At 40.6% G+C, this 15,762-nt stretch overlaps 1 protein-coding gene across 2 annotated transcripts in view; it reads right to left on the bottom strand.

Annotated features, from left to right (window-relative positions):
- The window catches only part of LOC110489513 (1-phosphatidylinositol 4,5-bisphosphate phosphodiesterase delta-1), a 60,900-nt gene that overhangs the window by 11,998 nt on the left and 33,140 nt on the right, over positions 1 to 15,762 (bottom strand). For both annotated transcript variants that reach the window (XM_036945631.1, XM_036945632.1), the window contains 5 exons: positions 11,310 to 11,454; positions 10,656 to 10,808; positions 6,840 to 7,007; positions 5,504 to 5,660; positions 1,891 to 2,007 (listed from right to left, as the gene is read on the bottom strand). In XM_036945631.1, coding sequence (XP_036801526.1) covers positions 1,891 to 2,007; positions 5,504 to 5,660; positions 6,840 to 7,007; positions 10,656 to 10,808; positions 11,310 to 11,454 — 740 coding nt within the window. The remainder of the gene's footprint in view (positions 1 to 1,890; positions 2,008 to 5,503; positions 5,661 to 6,839; positions 7,008 to 10,655; positions 10,809 to 11,309; positions 11,455 to 15,762) is intronic.

A 15,762-nucleotide genomic window follows, 5' to 3' on the forward strand; every position in this document is an offset into this window, starting at 1 on the left:
TTGACTATTTTTCTGTTCCTCTATGCATTCGAAATGTAATGACTACTTTTTGATGTATAGGAAAATGTAATGACGATGTATAGGAAAATGTATGGAGTAAAACTTACATTATAAGCCTACTGTAAATTGCATTATGGCTGAGCATGGACATGCCAACCATTGTCAATAAGCAAGATTAACTTGATTATTGATAAGGCCTAAAAAGTGAACAAATAATTATGAACTAATTCCAGGCAAAACGAAACAACAACTTGTTTTAAATAGTCTATGTCACACTTACAGGCTCCATCATTTCTCCCTGTGGGCATATACAGTTGAAGTCAGAAGTTTACATACACATACACCGTAGCCAAATACATTTAAACTCAGTTTTTCACAATTCCTGACATTTAATCCTAGTAAAAAGTCCCTGTCTTAGGTCAGTTAGGATCATCACTTTATTTTAAGAATGTGAAATGTCAGAATAATAGTAGAGAGAATGATTTATTTCAGCTTTTATTTCTTACATCACATTCCCAGTGGGTCAGAAGTTTACATACACTCAATTAGTATTTGGTAGCATTGCCTTTAAATTGTTTAACTTGGGCCAAATGTTTCGGGTAGCCTTCCACAAGCTTCCCACAATAAGTGGGGTGAATTTTGGCCCATTCCTCCTGACAGAGCTGGTGTAACTGAATCAGGTTTGTAGGCCTCCTTGCTCGCACACGCTTGTTCTTCCCACAAATTTTCTAATGGATTGAGGTTAGGGCTTTGTGATGGCCACTCTAATACCTTGACTTTGTTGTCCTTAAGCCATTTTGCAACAACTTTGGAAGTATGCTTGGGGTCATTGTCCATTTGGAAGACCCATTTGCAACCAAGCTTTAACTTCCTGACTGATGACTTGAGATATTGCTTCAATATATCCACCTAATTTTCCTCCTCATGATGCTGTCTATTTTGTGAAGTGCACCAGTCCCTCCTGCAGCAAAGCACCCCCACAACATGATGCTGCCACCCCGTGCTTCATGGTTGGGATGGTGTTCTTCGGCTTGCAAGCCTCCCCCTTTTTCCTCTAAACATAATGATGGTCATTATGGCCAAAAAGTTTCATCAGACCAGAGGACATTTCTCCAAAAAGTATGATCTTAGTCCCCATGTGCCATTGTTTTACTGTGGATATAGATACTTTTTAATCTGTTTCCTCACCATCATCACAAGATCCTTTGCTGTTGTTCGGGGATTAAGTTGCACTTATCGCACCAAGGTATGTTCATGTCTAGGAGACAGAACGCGTCTCCTTCCTGAGCGGTATGATGGTCCGATGGTGTTTTTACCTGTGTACTATTGTTTGTACAGATGAACGTGGTACCTTCAGGTGTTTGGAAATTGCTCCCAAGGATGAACCAGCCTTGTGGAGATCTAAAAAAATAGATTGTCCCATGATGTCAAGCAAAGAGGCACTGAGTCTGAAGGTAGGCCTTGAAATACATGCACAGGTGCACATCCAATTGACTCAAATTATGTCATTTAGCCTATCAGAAGCTTCTAAAGCCATTACCTAATTTTCTGGAATTTTCCAAGCTGAAAAATTACGTTTGTCATTCACAAAGTAGATGTCCTAACCAACTTCCCAAAACTATAGTTTGTTAACAAGAAATGTATACGCTGTAGACTGTATACGCTTATTTTAACCCAATAATGGTTGAATTTAATTAAGAAGTGTAGGCTGGCAGGAACTAATGGGGATCCATAATAAATACAAATGCAAATAACCCTTAAGGAGAAAGTAACGTTACTTAGTTTGGGTAATCTAAAAGTTACATCACTGATTACAACATGTGACTGCTAACTGTAACGGATTGCATTTAGAAAGTAGCCTCCCCAACTCTGTTAGTAGGTCTACAGTACCTATCTGACAGCCTGCGTTCCACAGGGGAACAGGGTTGTAGTTGGAGGAGTCTGTTCTGGAGCCAGCTGGGTAGATACGGCTCAGCTTGGTCATGTTGTGGTGGATAAAGGCGTTCACTTGGAGAGAGGTAAACCAGACAGGTTAGTGGTGCAATCATTGTAAGAACTGTTCTCTAGAATATGCATAATGAAAACTGTTCTCTAGAATATGCATAATGAAAGCTGTTCTCTAGAATATGCATAATGAAAACTGTTCTCAAGAATATGCATAATGAAAACTGTTCTCTAGAATATGCATAATGAAAACTGTTCTCTAGAATATGCATAATGAAAGCTGTTCTCTAGAATATGCATAATGAAAACTGTTCTCTAGAATATGCATAATGAAAACTGTTCTCTAGAATATGCATAATGAAACCTGTTCTCTAGAATATGCATAATGAAAACTGTTCTCTAGAATATGCATAATGAAAACTGTTCTCTAGAATATGCATAATGAAAACTGTTCTCTAGAATATGCATAATGAAAACTGTTCTCTAGAATATGCATAATGAAAACTGTTCTCTAGAATATGCATAATGAAAGCTGTTCTCTAGAATATGCATAATGAAAACTGTTCTCTAGAATATGCATAATGAAAGCTGTTCTCTAGAATATGCATAATGAAAGCTGTTCTCTAGAATATGCATAATGAAAGCTGTTCTCTAGAATATGCATAATGAAAGCTGTTCTCTAGAATATGCATAATGAAAGCTGTTCTCTAGAATATGCATAATGAAAGCTGTTCTCTAGAATATGCATAATGAAAGCTGTTCTCTAGAATATGCATAATGAAAGCTGTTCTCTAGAATATGCATAATGAAAACTGTTCTCTAGAATATGCATAATGAAAGCTGTTCTCTAGAATATGCATAATGAAAACTGTTCTCTAGAATATGCATAATGAAAGCTGTTCTCTAGAATATGCATAATGAAAGCTGTTCTCTAGAATATGCATAATGAAAACTGTTCTCTAGAATATGCATAATGAAAGCTGTTCTCTAGAATATGCATAATGAAAGCTGTTCTCTAGAATATGCATAATGAAAACTGTTCTCTAGAATATGCATAATGAAAACTGTTCTCTAGAATATGCATAATGAAAACTGTTCTCTAGAATATGCATAATGAAAACTGTTCTCTAGAATATGCATAATGAAAGCTGTTCTCTAGAATATGCATAATGAAAACTGTTCTCTAGAATATGCATAATGAAAGCTGTTCTCTAGAATATGCATAATGAAAACTGTTTTCTAAAATATGCATAATGAAAACTGTTCTCTAGAATATGCATAATGAAAACTGTTCTCTAGAATATGCATAATGAAAACTGTTCTCTAGAATATGCATAATGAAAACTGTTCTCTAGAATATGCATAATGAAAGCTGTTCTCTAGAATATGCATAATGAAAACTGTTCTCTAGAATATGCATAATGAAAGCTGTTCTCTAGAATATGCATAATGAAAACTGTTTTCTAAAATATGCATAATGAAAACTGTTCTCTAGAATATGCATAATGAAAACTGTTCTCTAGAATATGCATAATGAAAACTGTTCTCTAGAATATGCATAATGAAAACTGTTCTCTAGAATATGCATAATGAAAGCTGTTCTCTAGAATATGAATAATGAAAGCTGTTCTCTAGAATATGCATAATGAAAGCTGTTCTCTAGAATATGCATAATGAAAGCTGTTCTCTAGAATATGCATAATGAAAGCTGTTCTCTAGAATATGCATAATGAAAGCTGTTCTCTAGAATATGCATAATGAAAACTGTTCTCTAGAATATGCATAATGAAAGCTGTTCTCTAGAATATGCATAATGAAAGCTGTTCTCCAGAATATGCATAATGAAAGCTGTTCTCTAGAATATGCATAATGAAAGCTGTTCTCTAGAATATGCATAATGAAAGCTGTTCTCTAGAATATGCATAATGAAAGCTGTTCTCTAGAATATGCATAATGAAAACTGTTCTCTAGAATATGCATAATGAAAACTGTTCTCTAGAATATGCATAATGAAAACTGTTCTCTAGAATATGCATAATGAAAACTGTTCTCTAGAATATGCATAATGAAAACTGTTCTCTAGAATATGCATAATGAAAACTGTTCTCTAGAATATGCATAATGAAAACTGTTCTCTAGAATATGCATAATGAAAACTGTTCTCTAGAATATGCATAATGAAAGCTGTTCTCTAGAATATGCATAATGAAAGCTGTTCTCTAGAATATGCATAATGAAAACTGTTCTCTAGAATATGCATAATGAAAACTGTTCTCTAGAATATGCATAATGAAAACTGTTCTCTAGAATATGCATAATGAAAACTGTTCTCTAGAATATGCATAATGAAAACTGTTCTCTAGAATATGCATAATGAAAACTGTTCTCTAGAATATGCATAATGAAAGCTGTTCTCTAGAATATGCATAATGAAAGCTGTTCTCTAGAATATGCATAATGAAAGCTGTTCTCTAGAATATGCATAATGAAAGCTGTTCTCTAGAATATGCATAATGAAAACTGTTCTCTAGAATATGCATAATGAAAGCTGTTCTCTAGAATATGCATAATGAAAACTGTTCTCTAGAATATGCATAATGAAAACTGTTCTCTAGAATATGCATAATGAAAACTGTTCTCTAGAATATGCATAATGAAAGCTGTTCTCTAGAATATGCATAATGAAAACTGTTCTCTAGAATATGCATAATGAAAACTGTTCTCTAGAATATGCATAATGAAAGCTGTTCTCTAGAATATGCATAATGAAAGCTGTTCTCTAGAATATGCATAATGAAAGCTGTTCTCTAGAATATGCATAATGAAAGCTGTTCTCTAGAATATGCATAATGAAAGCTGTTCTCTAGAATATGCATAATGAAAGCTGTTCTCTAGAATATGCATAATGAAAACTGTTCTCTAGAATATGCATAATGAAAGCTGTTCTCTAGAATATGCATAATGAAAACTGTTCTCTAGAATATGCATAATGAAAACTGTTCTCTAGAATATGCATAATGAAAGCTGTTCTCTAGAATATGCATAATGAAAGCTGTTCTCTAGAATATGCATAATGAAAGCTGTTCTCTAGAATATGCATAATGAAAGCTGTTCTCTAGAATATGCATAATGAAAGCTGTTCTCTAGAATATGCATAATGAAAGCTGTTCTCTAGAATATGCATAATGAAAACTGTTCTCTAGAATATGCATAATGAAAGCTGTTCTCTAGAATATGCATAATGAAAACTGTTCTCTAGAATATGCATAATGAAAACTGTTCTCTAGAATATGCATAATGAAAGCTGTTCTCTAGAATATGCATAATGAAAACTGTTCTCTAGAATATGCATAATGAAAACTGTTTTCTAAAATATGCATAATGAATGCATGTCTATTGTACAGGCCCTGTTATTCAGGCTTGATGTTATTCAGGTTTGATGTTATTCAGGTTTGATGTTATTCAGGCTTGATGATATTCAGGCTTGATGATATTCAGGGTTGATTTTATTCAGGTTTGATGTTATTCAGGCTTGCTGTAACAGAACAGAGGGTTTTACCTGCTGTCTCAGCCAGGTTAACAGCCTTGCTCTCTTTAAAGGAGGACATCTCATAGAAGGCCTGGTTGTCTTTAGCGTGCTCAAACCCTGAGAAGTGGACACTCCTACAGTAGATCACCAGGTCAGACAGCTGCTTGGCTAGCTTGATCTTTGACTTCTGAAAAGCAATAAGACATCATGTTTATAATATCTACAGAAATAGAGATGTTATAAATGGATTTCTGTCAAAGTATCCACATGTGTGTTTTCCTTGGCATAGGGCTTGTTATTTGAAATGGCATTAGTTGTTCTGAGGACAGTTGTGCAGCTAATCCAGCATGCCTTGTCCCTGTTGGGGGTGTATGTGCAAAGCAACACAGTAGCATGACTATGTCAGAAACAACACCCCAACCCCGCCCTTTACCCTAAACCGGGTTCATATAATAACACCAATCCCACCCCTTACCCTAAACCGGGTTTGTATCCAAACCCCAATCCCGCCCCTTACCCTAAACCGGGTTTGTATCCAAACCCCAATCCCACCCCTTACCCTAAACCGGGTTCGTATCCTAGCCCCAATCCCGCCCCTTACCCTAAACCGGGTTCGTATCCTAGCCCCAATCCCACCCCTTACCCTAAACCGGGTTTGTATCCAAACCCCAACCCCGCCCCTTACCCTAAACTGGGTTTGTATCCTAGCCCCAATCCCACCCCTTACCCTAAACCGGGTTTGTATCCAAACCCCAATCCCACCCCTTACCCTAAACCGGGTTTGTATCCTAGCCCCAATCCCACCCCTTACCCTAAACCGGGTTTGTATCCAAACCCCAATCCCACCCCTTACGCTAAACCGGGTTCGTATCCTAGCCCCAATCCCACCCCTTACCCTAAACCGGGTTTGTATCCAAACCCCAACCCCGCCCCTTACCCTAAACCGGGTTTGTATCCTAGCCCCAATCCCGCCCCTTACCCTAAACCGGGTTTGTATGAAAACCCCAACCCCGCCCCTTACCCTAAAGACGGGTTGGTATCCTAAACCCAATCCTCTGCGCCACATACACTGAAATACACCCTTCTCTGAGTCCACCCCTCTCTTTATTCATGTCTTGTTTAGTCTGATGTCTCTGAGTCCACCCCTCTCTATATTCATGTCTTAAATAGTCTGATGTTTTGTTTTGACCCATGTTTTTTTGTTTTTAGAATTGTAAAGCAACTTTGGGTCCTTGAAAAGCACTATATAAGTCCCATGTATTATTATAGTGAGCTACTTTTGACGAAAGTCCTATGTGCCCTGGTAGTGCACTATTCGGGAATAGGGTGCCATCTACCTTGGCACCACAGCAGCGTGTTACCATACCTTGGCTTTGGCCTTCTGTCCGTTGGAGTCTGTCTTGGAGTTGCTGGTCTCTGCAGCCTCGTCCTCCTCGGAGACACAGTCTTCCTCTACTCCAGGACTAGTATTGCTGAAGACGGCATCCAGCTTGTTCAGACGTTTCCCCTTGACGATGAACCGACCCTTCAAGTCCTACACAGAGACAGACCTTGTGTTGACGGAGATGCGTCTGTTATAGATCATCAAATTAGTCTGATGTCCTGATCTATATTGTACTGATCTATAATGTCCTGATCTATAATGTCCTGGTCTATAATGTCCTGATCTTTAATGTCCTGATCTATAATGTCCTGATCTATAATGTCCTGGTCTATAATGTCCTGATCTATAATGTCCTGATCTATAATGTCCTGATCTATAATGTCCTGGTCTATAATGTCCTGATCTATAATGTTCTGGTCTATACTGTCCTGATCTATAATGTCCTGGTCTATAATGTCCTGATCTATAATGTCCTGGTCTATAATGTCCTGATCTATAATGTCCTGATCTATAATGTCCTGGTCTATAATGTCCTGGTCTATAATGTCCTGATCTATAATGTCCTGGTCTATAATGTCCTGATCTATAATGTCCTGGTCTATAATGTCCTGATCTATAATGTCCTGATCTATCATGTCCTTCATGGTCTGGCCTCTTTAAAAGGGTATAGATCCCTTGTCAAAGATTATGATTTTGCCCCTATAAAGAAAATGAGAATTAAAAACAGGTTCGACCGTGATCCGTTAGAGTTACTCCATCTCAAGAATACCATTTGGCGAAAGGCTCGGCATAATCAGGCTGACTGGCTCTTGTTCAGGCAAAGGAGAAATAAGTGCACTCAGGCAATTCCGGAAGGCCAAAGTTAGTTACTTTAAGGAGCAGTTCTCTCTCTGTGGATCTAACCCCAAAAAGTTATTGAAAATGGTTAAAGACCTGGATAATAAATCCTCCTCCTCACAGCTGCCCATGTTCCTTAATTTTGATGATGTGGTTGTTACTGACAATAAGAACATGGCTGAGCTCTTTAATCACCACTTCATTAAGTCAGGATTCCTATTTGACTCAGCCATGCCTCCTTGCTCGTCCAACATTTCCTCATCTCCCACACCTTCTAATTCGACTAGCCCTGATGCTCCTCCCTCTTTTTCCCCGCCCTGCTACAAAGGTTCTCCCTGCAGGCAGTCACTGAGTCTGAGGTGCTAAAGGAGCGCCTTAAACTTGACCCCAAAATAATACATTTGGGTCAGATGGTTTAGACCCTTTCTTCTTTAAAGTTGCTGCCCCTTTCATCACTAAGCCTATCTCTGACCGTTTTAACCTGTCTCTCCTTTCTGGGGAGGTTCCCATTGCTTCGAAGGCAGCCACGGTTCATCCTTTATTTAAAGGGGGAGATCAAGCTGATCCTAACTGTTAAAGGCCTATTTCTATTTTGCCCTGTTCATCAAAAGTGTTGGAAAAACTTGTCAATAATCAACTGACTGGCTTTCTTGATGTCTATAGTATTCTCTCTTTTATGCAATCTGGTTTCCGCTTATTGATGTGTCATTGCAACCTTATAGGTCAAATGATGTCACCACTGCCCTTGATTCTAAGCAATGTTGTGCTGCTATTTTTATTGACTTGGCCAAAGCTTTTGATACGGTAGACCATTCCATTCTTGTGGGCCGGCTAAGGAGTTTTGGTGTCTGAGGGGTCTTTGGCCTGGTTTGCTAACTTCCTCTCTCAAAGAGTGCAGTGTATAAAGTCATAACATCTGGTGTCTCAGCCACTGTCTGTCATCAAGGGAGTACCCCAAGGCTCAATCCTAGGCACCACGCTCTTCTCAATTTACATCAACAATACAGCTCAGGCAGAAGGAAGCTCTCTCATCCATGTATATGCAGATGATACAGTCTTAAACTACACTTCCTAAAACAAAGGTCATGTGGTTTGGTAAGAAGAATGCCCCTCTCCAAACCAGTGTGATTACTACCTCTGAGGGTTTAGAGCTTGAAGTAGTCACCTCATACAAGTACTTTGGAGTATGGCTAGTGTGTACACTGTCCTTCTCTCAGCACATATCAAAGCTGCAGGCTAAAGTTAAATCTAGACTTGGTTTCCTCTATCGTAATCATTCCTCTTTCACCCCAGCTGCCAAACTAACCCTGATTCAGATGACCATCCTACCCATGTTAGATTACGGAGACGTCATTTATAGATCGGCAGGTAAGGGTGCTCTCGAGTGGATAGATGTTCTTTACCATTAGGCCATCAGATTTTCCACCAATGCTCTTTATAGGACACATCACTGCACTCTATACTCCTCTGTAAACTGGTCATCTCTGTATACCCATTGCAAGACCCAGTGGTTGATGCTTATTTATAAAACCCTCTTAGGCCTCACTCCCCCCTATCTGAGATATCTACTGCAGCCCTCATCCTCCACATTCAACACCCGTTCTGCCAGTCACATTCTGTTAAAGGTCCCCAAAACACACACATCCCTGGGTCGCTCCTCTTTTCAGTTCTCTGCAGCTAGCAATTGGAACGAGCTGCAACAAACACTCACACTGGACAGTTTTATCTCTATATTCAAAGACTCAATCATGGACACTCTTACTGACAGTTGTGGCTGTATTGCTGTATTGTTGTCTCTACCTTCTTGCACTTGTGCTGTTGTCTGTTCCCAATAATGTTTGTTTCATGTTTTGTGTTGCTACCATGCTGTGTTCATCATGTGTTGCTGCCTTGCTATGTTGTTGTCTAAGGTCTCTCTTTATGTAGTGTTGTGTTGTCTCTCTTGTTGTGATGTGTGTTTTGTCCTATATTTAATTTAATTTATTTTTATTTTTAAGCCTAGCCCCTGTCCTCGCAGGAGGCCTTCTGCCTTTTGGTAGGCCGTCATTGTAAATAAGAATTTGTTCTTAACTAACTTCCCTAGTTAAATAGAATAAATTAAATACATAGATTCATAGATAGGCTCTAACAGACAGATACTGTTAGCCCTATAGACAGACAGGCTCTAACAGATAGATACTGTTAGCCCTATAGACAGACAGGCTCTAACAGACAGATACTGTTAGCAGGGAAATCACATTCCTTCTCGTAAAACCCCAATCCTATCCCACTCAGTCAAACAAGATGTTATTGTTCTTCCTTCACATTCTCAGTACTGACTTAGAGCCTTTCATCTGTCTAACATCCACAACTTGTTTAGGCTTGCCTCTTAGCGTTCATATTTCAAATACTGGGTATGTGGTTATGAAGCTCCAGGCTTTAAACACTGAGGGTTGAAAAACAAATACGATTGGATGGATGGATTGGTGGGTTGATGGGTGGGTGGATGAATTGATTGATGGGTGGGTTGATGGGTGGGTAGATTAATTGATTGATTGATGGGTGGGTGGTGGATTAATTGATTGATGGGTGGGTGGATCAGTTGATTGATGGGTGATTTGATGGGTGGATGGGTGGATGAATTGATTGATGGGTGGGTGGGTGGGTAGGTGGATGAATTGACTGATGGATGGATGGATTAGTGGGTTGATGGGTGTGTAGGTGGATGAATTGACTGATGGATGGATGGATTGGTGGGTTGATGGGTGGGTAGGTGGATGAATTGACTGATGGATGGGATGGATTGGTGGGTTGATGAGTGGGTAGGTGGATTAATTGATTGATTGATGGATGGATGGATGGATGGATTGGTGGGTTGATGGGTGGGTAGGTGGATGAATTGACTGATGGATGGATGGATGGATGGATGGGTGGGTGGGTGGGTGGGTGGATGGGTGGATGGATTATCTGTTAGTCTCTGACCTGGGGTGAGGGGAAGGCAGTGGGCATCTGGTCCTCCAGGGGGGAGGTGAGCAGGGCGCTGCCCAGGATGGAGATCATGTGCTTGGCCATCAGTTTCTGCTGCTCCAGTGTACAGTGGTTCTCCAGTGACAGGATCACTGGGTATTCTGATGTCTGGGGGAGGACAACAACATAACATTAGCAGTCATGGCAATCTCTACTGGTCATCACAGGGCCGGTTTGACTTCATGGTGAAACCTTGAAGGCGTACTCCTTGATGGGTTAGAGTTAGGGGTTAAGGTTAGGGTCAGGGTCAGGGGTTACGGTTAAAGGTCATGGGTTAGGGGTTATACTGATCTTGAAGGAGTACTCCTTGATGAGTTAGGGTTAGGGGTTAACTTTAGAGTCAGGGTTAGACTGACCTTGACGGTGTGCTCCTTAATGGCTTAGAGTCAGGGGTTACGGTTAGAGGTCATGGGTTAGGGGTTATACTGATCTTGAAGGAGTACTCCTTGATGAGTTAGGGTTAGGGGTTAACTTTAGGGTCAGGGTTAGACTGACCTTGACGGTGTGCTCCTTAATGGCTTAGAGTCAGGGGTTACGGTTAGAGGTCATGGGTTAGGGGTTATACTGATCTTGAAGGAGTACTCCTTGATGAGTTAGGGTTAAGGTTACCTTGAAGGCATACTCCTTGATGGCCTTGATGACGTCTTTAAACAGGACCTTGGAGGTGAGGGTGTGGCCATGGTAGATGATTGGCTCTCCATGGGCCCCGTCCCAACAGTCTAACTCCACACAGCGACAACTCTTCATCAGGGCCCTAAAGACCACAACACAATCAACACACATATACAGTACTACTACTAATAGTACTTCATCTGTTTCTAGTACTAGATCTACTGTATATAGTACTATATTTACTCTATCTAGTACTTTATCTACTGTGCAGTGGCTTGCGAATGTATTTTTTCTATTTTGTTGCCTTACAACCTGGAATTAAAATAGATTTTGGGGGGGGTTGTATCATTTGATGTACACAACATGCAAAATATATTTTATTGTGGAACAAACAAGAAATAAGACACTTGAGCGTGCATAATTATTCACCCCCCCCAAAGTCAATACTTTGTAGAGCCACCTTTTGCAGCAATTACAGCAGCACGTCTCTTGGGTTATGTCTCTATAAGCTTGGCACGTCTAGCTACTGAGAATTTTGCCCATTCTAAAAGGCAAAACTGCTCCATCTCCTTCTAGTTGGATGGGTTCTGCTAGTGTACACCAATCTTTAAGTCATACCACAGATTCTCAATTGGATTGAGGTCTGTTCCATTCCAAGACATTTAAATGTTTCTCCTTAAACCACTCAAGTGTTGCTTTAGCAGTATGCTTCGGGTCATTGTCCTGCTGGAAGGTGAACCTCCGTCCCAGCCTCAAATCTCTGTGGGGATGTGTTCTCGAAGTGATGAGAGGTGTTGGGTTTACGCCAGACATAGCGTTTTCCTTGAGGGCCAAAAATCTCATTTTTAGTCTCATCTGACCAGATGTTTGACGAGTCTCCCTAATGCCTTTTGGTGAACACCAAACATGTTTGCTTATTTTTTTCTTTAAGCAATGGCTTTTTTTCTGACCATTCGTCCGTAAAGTTCAGCTCTGTGGAGTGTACGGCTTAAAGTGGTCCTATGGACAGATACTCCGATCTCCGATGTGGAGCTTTGCAGCTCCTTCAGGGTTATCTTTGGTCTCTTTGTTGCCTCTCTGATTAATGCCCTCCTTGACTGGTCTGTGAGTTTTGGTGGGAGGCCCTCTCTTGGCAGGTTTGTTGCCGTGCCATATTCTTTCCATTTTCTAATAATGGATTTAACGGTGCTCGTGGGATGTTCAAAGTTTCTGATAATTTTTTATAACCCAACCCTGAACTGTACTTCTCCACAACTTAGTCCTTGACCTGTTTGGAGAGCTCCTTGGTCTTCATGGTGCCGCTTGCTTGGTGGTGCCCCTTGCTTAATGGTGTTGCAGACTCTGGGGCCTTTCAGAAGAGGTGTATACATACTGAGATCATGTGACAGATCATGTGACACTTAGATTGCACAGGTGGACTTTATTTAATTAGGCAAGCAAGTTAAGAGCAAATTCTTATTTACAATGACGGCCTACCCCTGCCAAACCCAGACGACGCTGGGCCAATTGTGTGATGCCCTATGGGACTCCCAATCACGGCCGTATGTGGATCTACTGTATCTAGTACTATATTTACTGTATCTAGTACTGTATCTGTATTTAGTATTACATCTACTCGTCTAGCTGATTTTGGCGTTTGATAAAGTACGTCTAGAATGTATATATAAATGCCTGGATATTTTAATTTCGGTGAATCTCTTATACTATGGGTTAAGATTTTGTACAGAACCCCAAAATAGTAAATAATGGTTACTTCTCAGAAGGTTTTGAGCCTTTAAGAGGAATAAACAAGGCTGTCTGTTGTCTCCATATCTAATTATTATGGCCATTGAAATGCTAGCTATTAAAATGAGATCCAACAAGAACATCCAGCCTTAGGCAATTGGGTGCCGCAGCGGTCTAAGGCCCTACATCTCAGTACAAGAGGCATCACTGCAGTCTCTGGTTTGAATCCAGGCTGAATCACATCAGGCCGTGATTGGGAGTCCCATAGGGTAAATGTAAAACAATATATAATCAAAATTAAGGGGTAGAAATCCATGGGATAATAACTAAAGTGTTGATGACTCTAGTTTTTTCTTAAGTCCGCAATCTGGATCCCTACACGGTCTCATTGAAGATCTTAGTCACTGTTCTAGCCTCTCTGGACTAAAACCTAATTATGACAACCATATTACTTGATGGATCATTAAAACACACAGTGTTTACACTTTCTTGTAGTTTACCAATAAAATGGGCAGATGGTGAAGTAGACATACTTGAAGAATATTGCTATTTGCAACTACATAGACACTGTAACAAATGTTTACTTTTTGGCTCGAGGGCCACATCGGGATTCATAAATTCAATGAAGGGCTGCATTTTTTTGAGAGACCAATTGTTTGTTAAAATCCATTTGCAGGGGTCTCCCGAGTGGTGCAGCGGTCTAAGGCACTGCATCGCACACCCGGGTTCAATCCCAGGCTGTGTCACAGCTGGCCGTGACTGGGAGACCCATGAGGCGGCGCACAATTGGTCCAGCGTTGTCCGGGTTAGGAGAGAGTTTGGAGAGATTTCCTTGTCCTATCGTGCGCTAGCGACTCTGTGGTAGGCGCGTGCATGCTGACATGGTCGCCAGTTGTACGGTGTTTCCTCCGGCACATTGGTGCGGCTGGCTTCTTGGGATAAGCGGGCATTGTGTCAAGAAGCAGTGCGGATTGGCTGGGTTGAGTTTCGGAGGATGCACGGCTCTCGACATTCGCTTCTCCCGAGTCCGTACGGGAGTTGCAGCGATGGAACAAGACAGTAACTACCAATCGGAAATGGGGGAGAAAAAGGGGTAAAACATTTTATTTTTTTATTTTATTTATTTTGTGTTTATTAATAAAGGTTGTATGTAGTAATATGTTTACGTACTGTATGCAATATGTTGTAATATGTATGTATTAATGTACACAGCACACCCCAATGTGCTGTCATTACTCAAAACTTTTGAGGAAACCTGTTGCACTAAATATATCAGAGTACAGTTACTTAAAGTGATTCTGTAGTCATTACTCAAGCCGATAGTCACTGGGACCCTGTAGGGGCTCCAGATTTGAGTTGTGTCAGTTTTAACATTTTGAGTAAGGCCTCCAGACACATGTAATAATCTGAAGAACCCCAAAGGGCCACTAAATGTCTTGTGAAAGATTACATAAAATCCTTCAACATACAAACATACTGGTAGTATACTGGTAAACATCAAACGTTTCTAGTAATATACCCTCCCTTTACAACCCTGTACAGGCCACATCAGGCCTGCGAGTAGGGTTTAGTAGGTATTAGTAGGGTTTAGTTGGGTTTAGTAGGGTTTAGTAGGGTTTAGTTGGGTTTAGTAGGGTTTAGTTGGGTTTAGTAGGGTTTAGTAGGGTTGGTAGGATTGCAACATATATGGAACTTTCCCCAAGTTCAGGTCAGGAACAGTGAGAGGAGAATGCCTAAGCCATTTCAACTAGGACAACCATTTCAGTAACGGGTGCAGAAAATCTAACTAAATTATTGGATTATTTCAGAAAATATCTATGTTATGGGATCACGTAAAGTTTGAACGAGATGGCCGCATGAACTGAGAGCTCTGCACAAGTCATTTCCAATTGTTAATCTTACCTCCACTTCAAGTTAAACCCCATTATACAAAAAAAACATGTAGGCTAAAAAAAGGTGACGTGACATTTTTACCCGGACTTGAGCAATAGCCATAGAAAAGTCCCCAAGAAACAGCTAGCTTCAGAAAAAGCTAGCGCCATTAGCCAGGAGCATGAGGACCCGTCCCTTCCCAAGGGCCAACAACTGCCAACCTCATCCTCTGTCGAAAACCAGGCACCGCTCATCACCTGGCCAATACTATCCCTATGGTGAAGCATGGTGGTGGCAGCATCATGCTGTGGGGAAGTTTTTCAGCGACAGGGAGGATAGTCCAGATCGAGCAAAATATGAACAGAGCAAAGTACAGAGAGATCCTTGATGAAAACCTGCTCCAGAGCGCTCATGACCTCAGACTGGGGTGAAGGTTCACCTTCCAACAGGACGACGACCTTAAGCACGCAGCCAAGACAACGCAAGAGTGGCTTCGGGACAAGTCTCTGAATGTCCTTGAGTGGCCCAGCCAGAGCCCTAGACTAGAACTCAATCGAACATCTCTGGAGAGACCTGAAAATAGCTGTGCAGCGACACTCTCCATCCAACCTGACAGAGCTTGAGAGGATCTGCAGAGAAGAATGGAAGTAAATCCCCAAATACAGGTGTGCCACGTTTGTAGCGTCATACCCAAGAAGACTCAAGGCTGTAATCGCTGCCAAAGGTGCTTCAACAAAGTACTGAGTAAAGGGTCTGAATACTTATGTCATATTTCTGTTTTTTATTTATTTATAAACTCGCAAAAAAACAATAACAGTTTTTGCTTTGTGATTATGGGGTATTGTGATGTCAT

This window comes from Oncorhynchus mykiss, chromosome 15 (genome assembly GCF_013265735.2).
Source record: "Oncorhynchus mykiss isolate Arlee chromosome 15, USDA_OmykA_1.1, whole genome shotgun sequence".
Taxonomy (NCBI): Eukaryota; Metazoa; Chordata; class Actinopteri; order Salmoniformes; family Salmonidae; genus Oncorhynchus; species Oncorhynchus mykiss.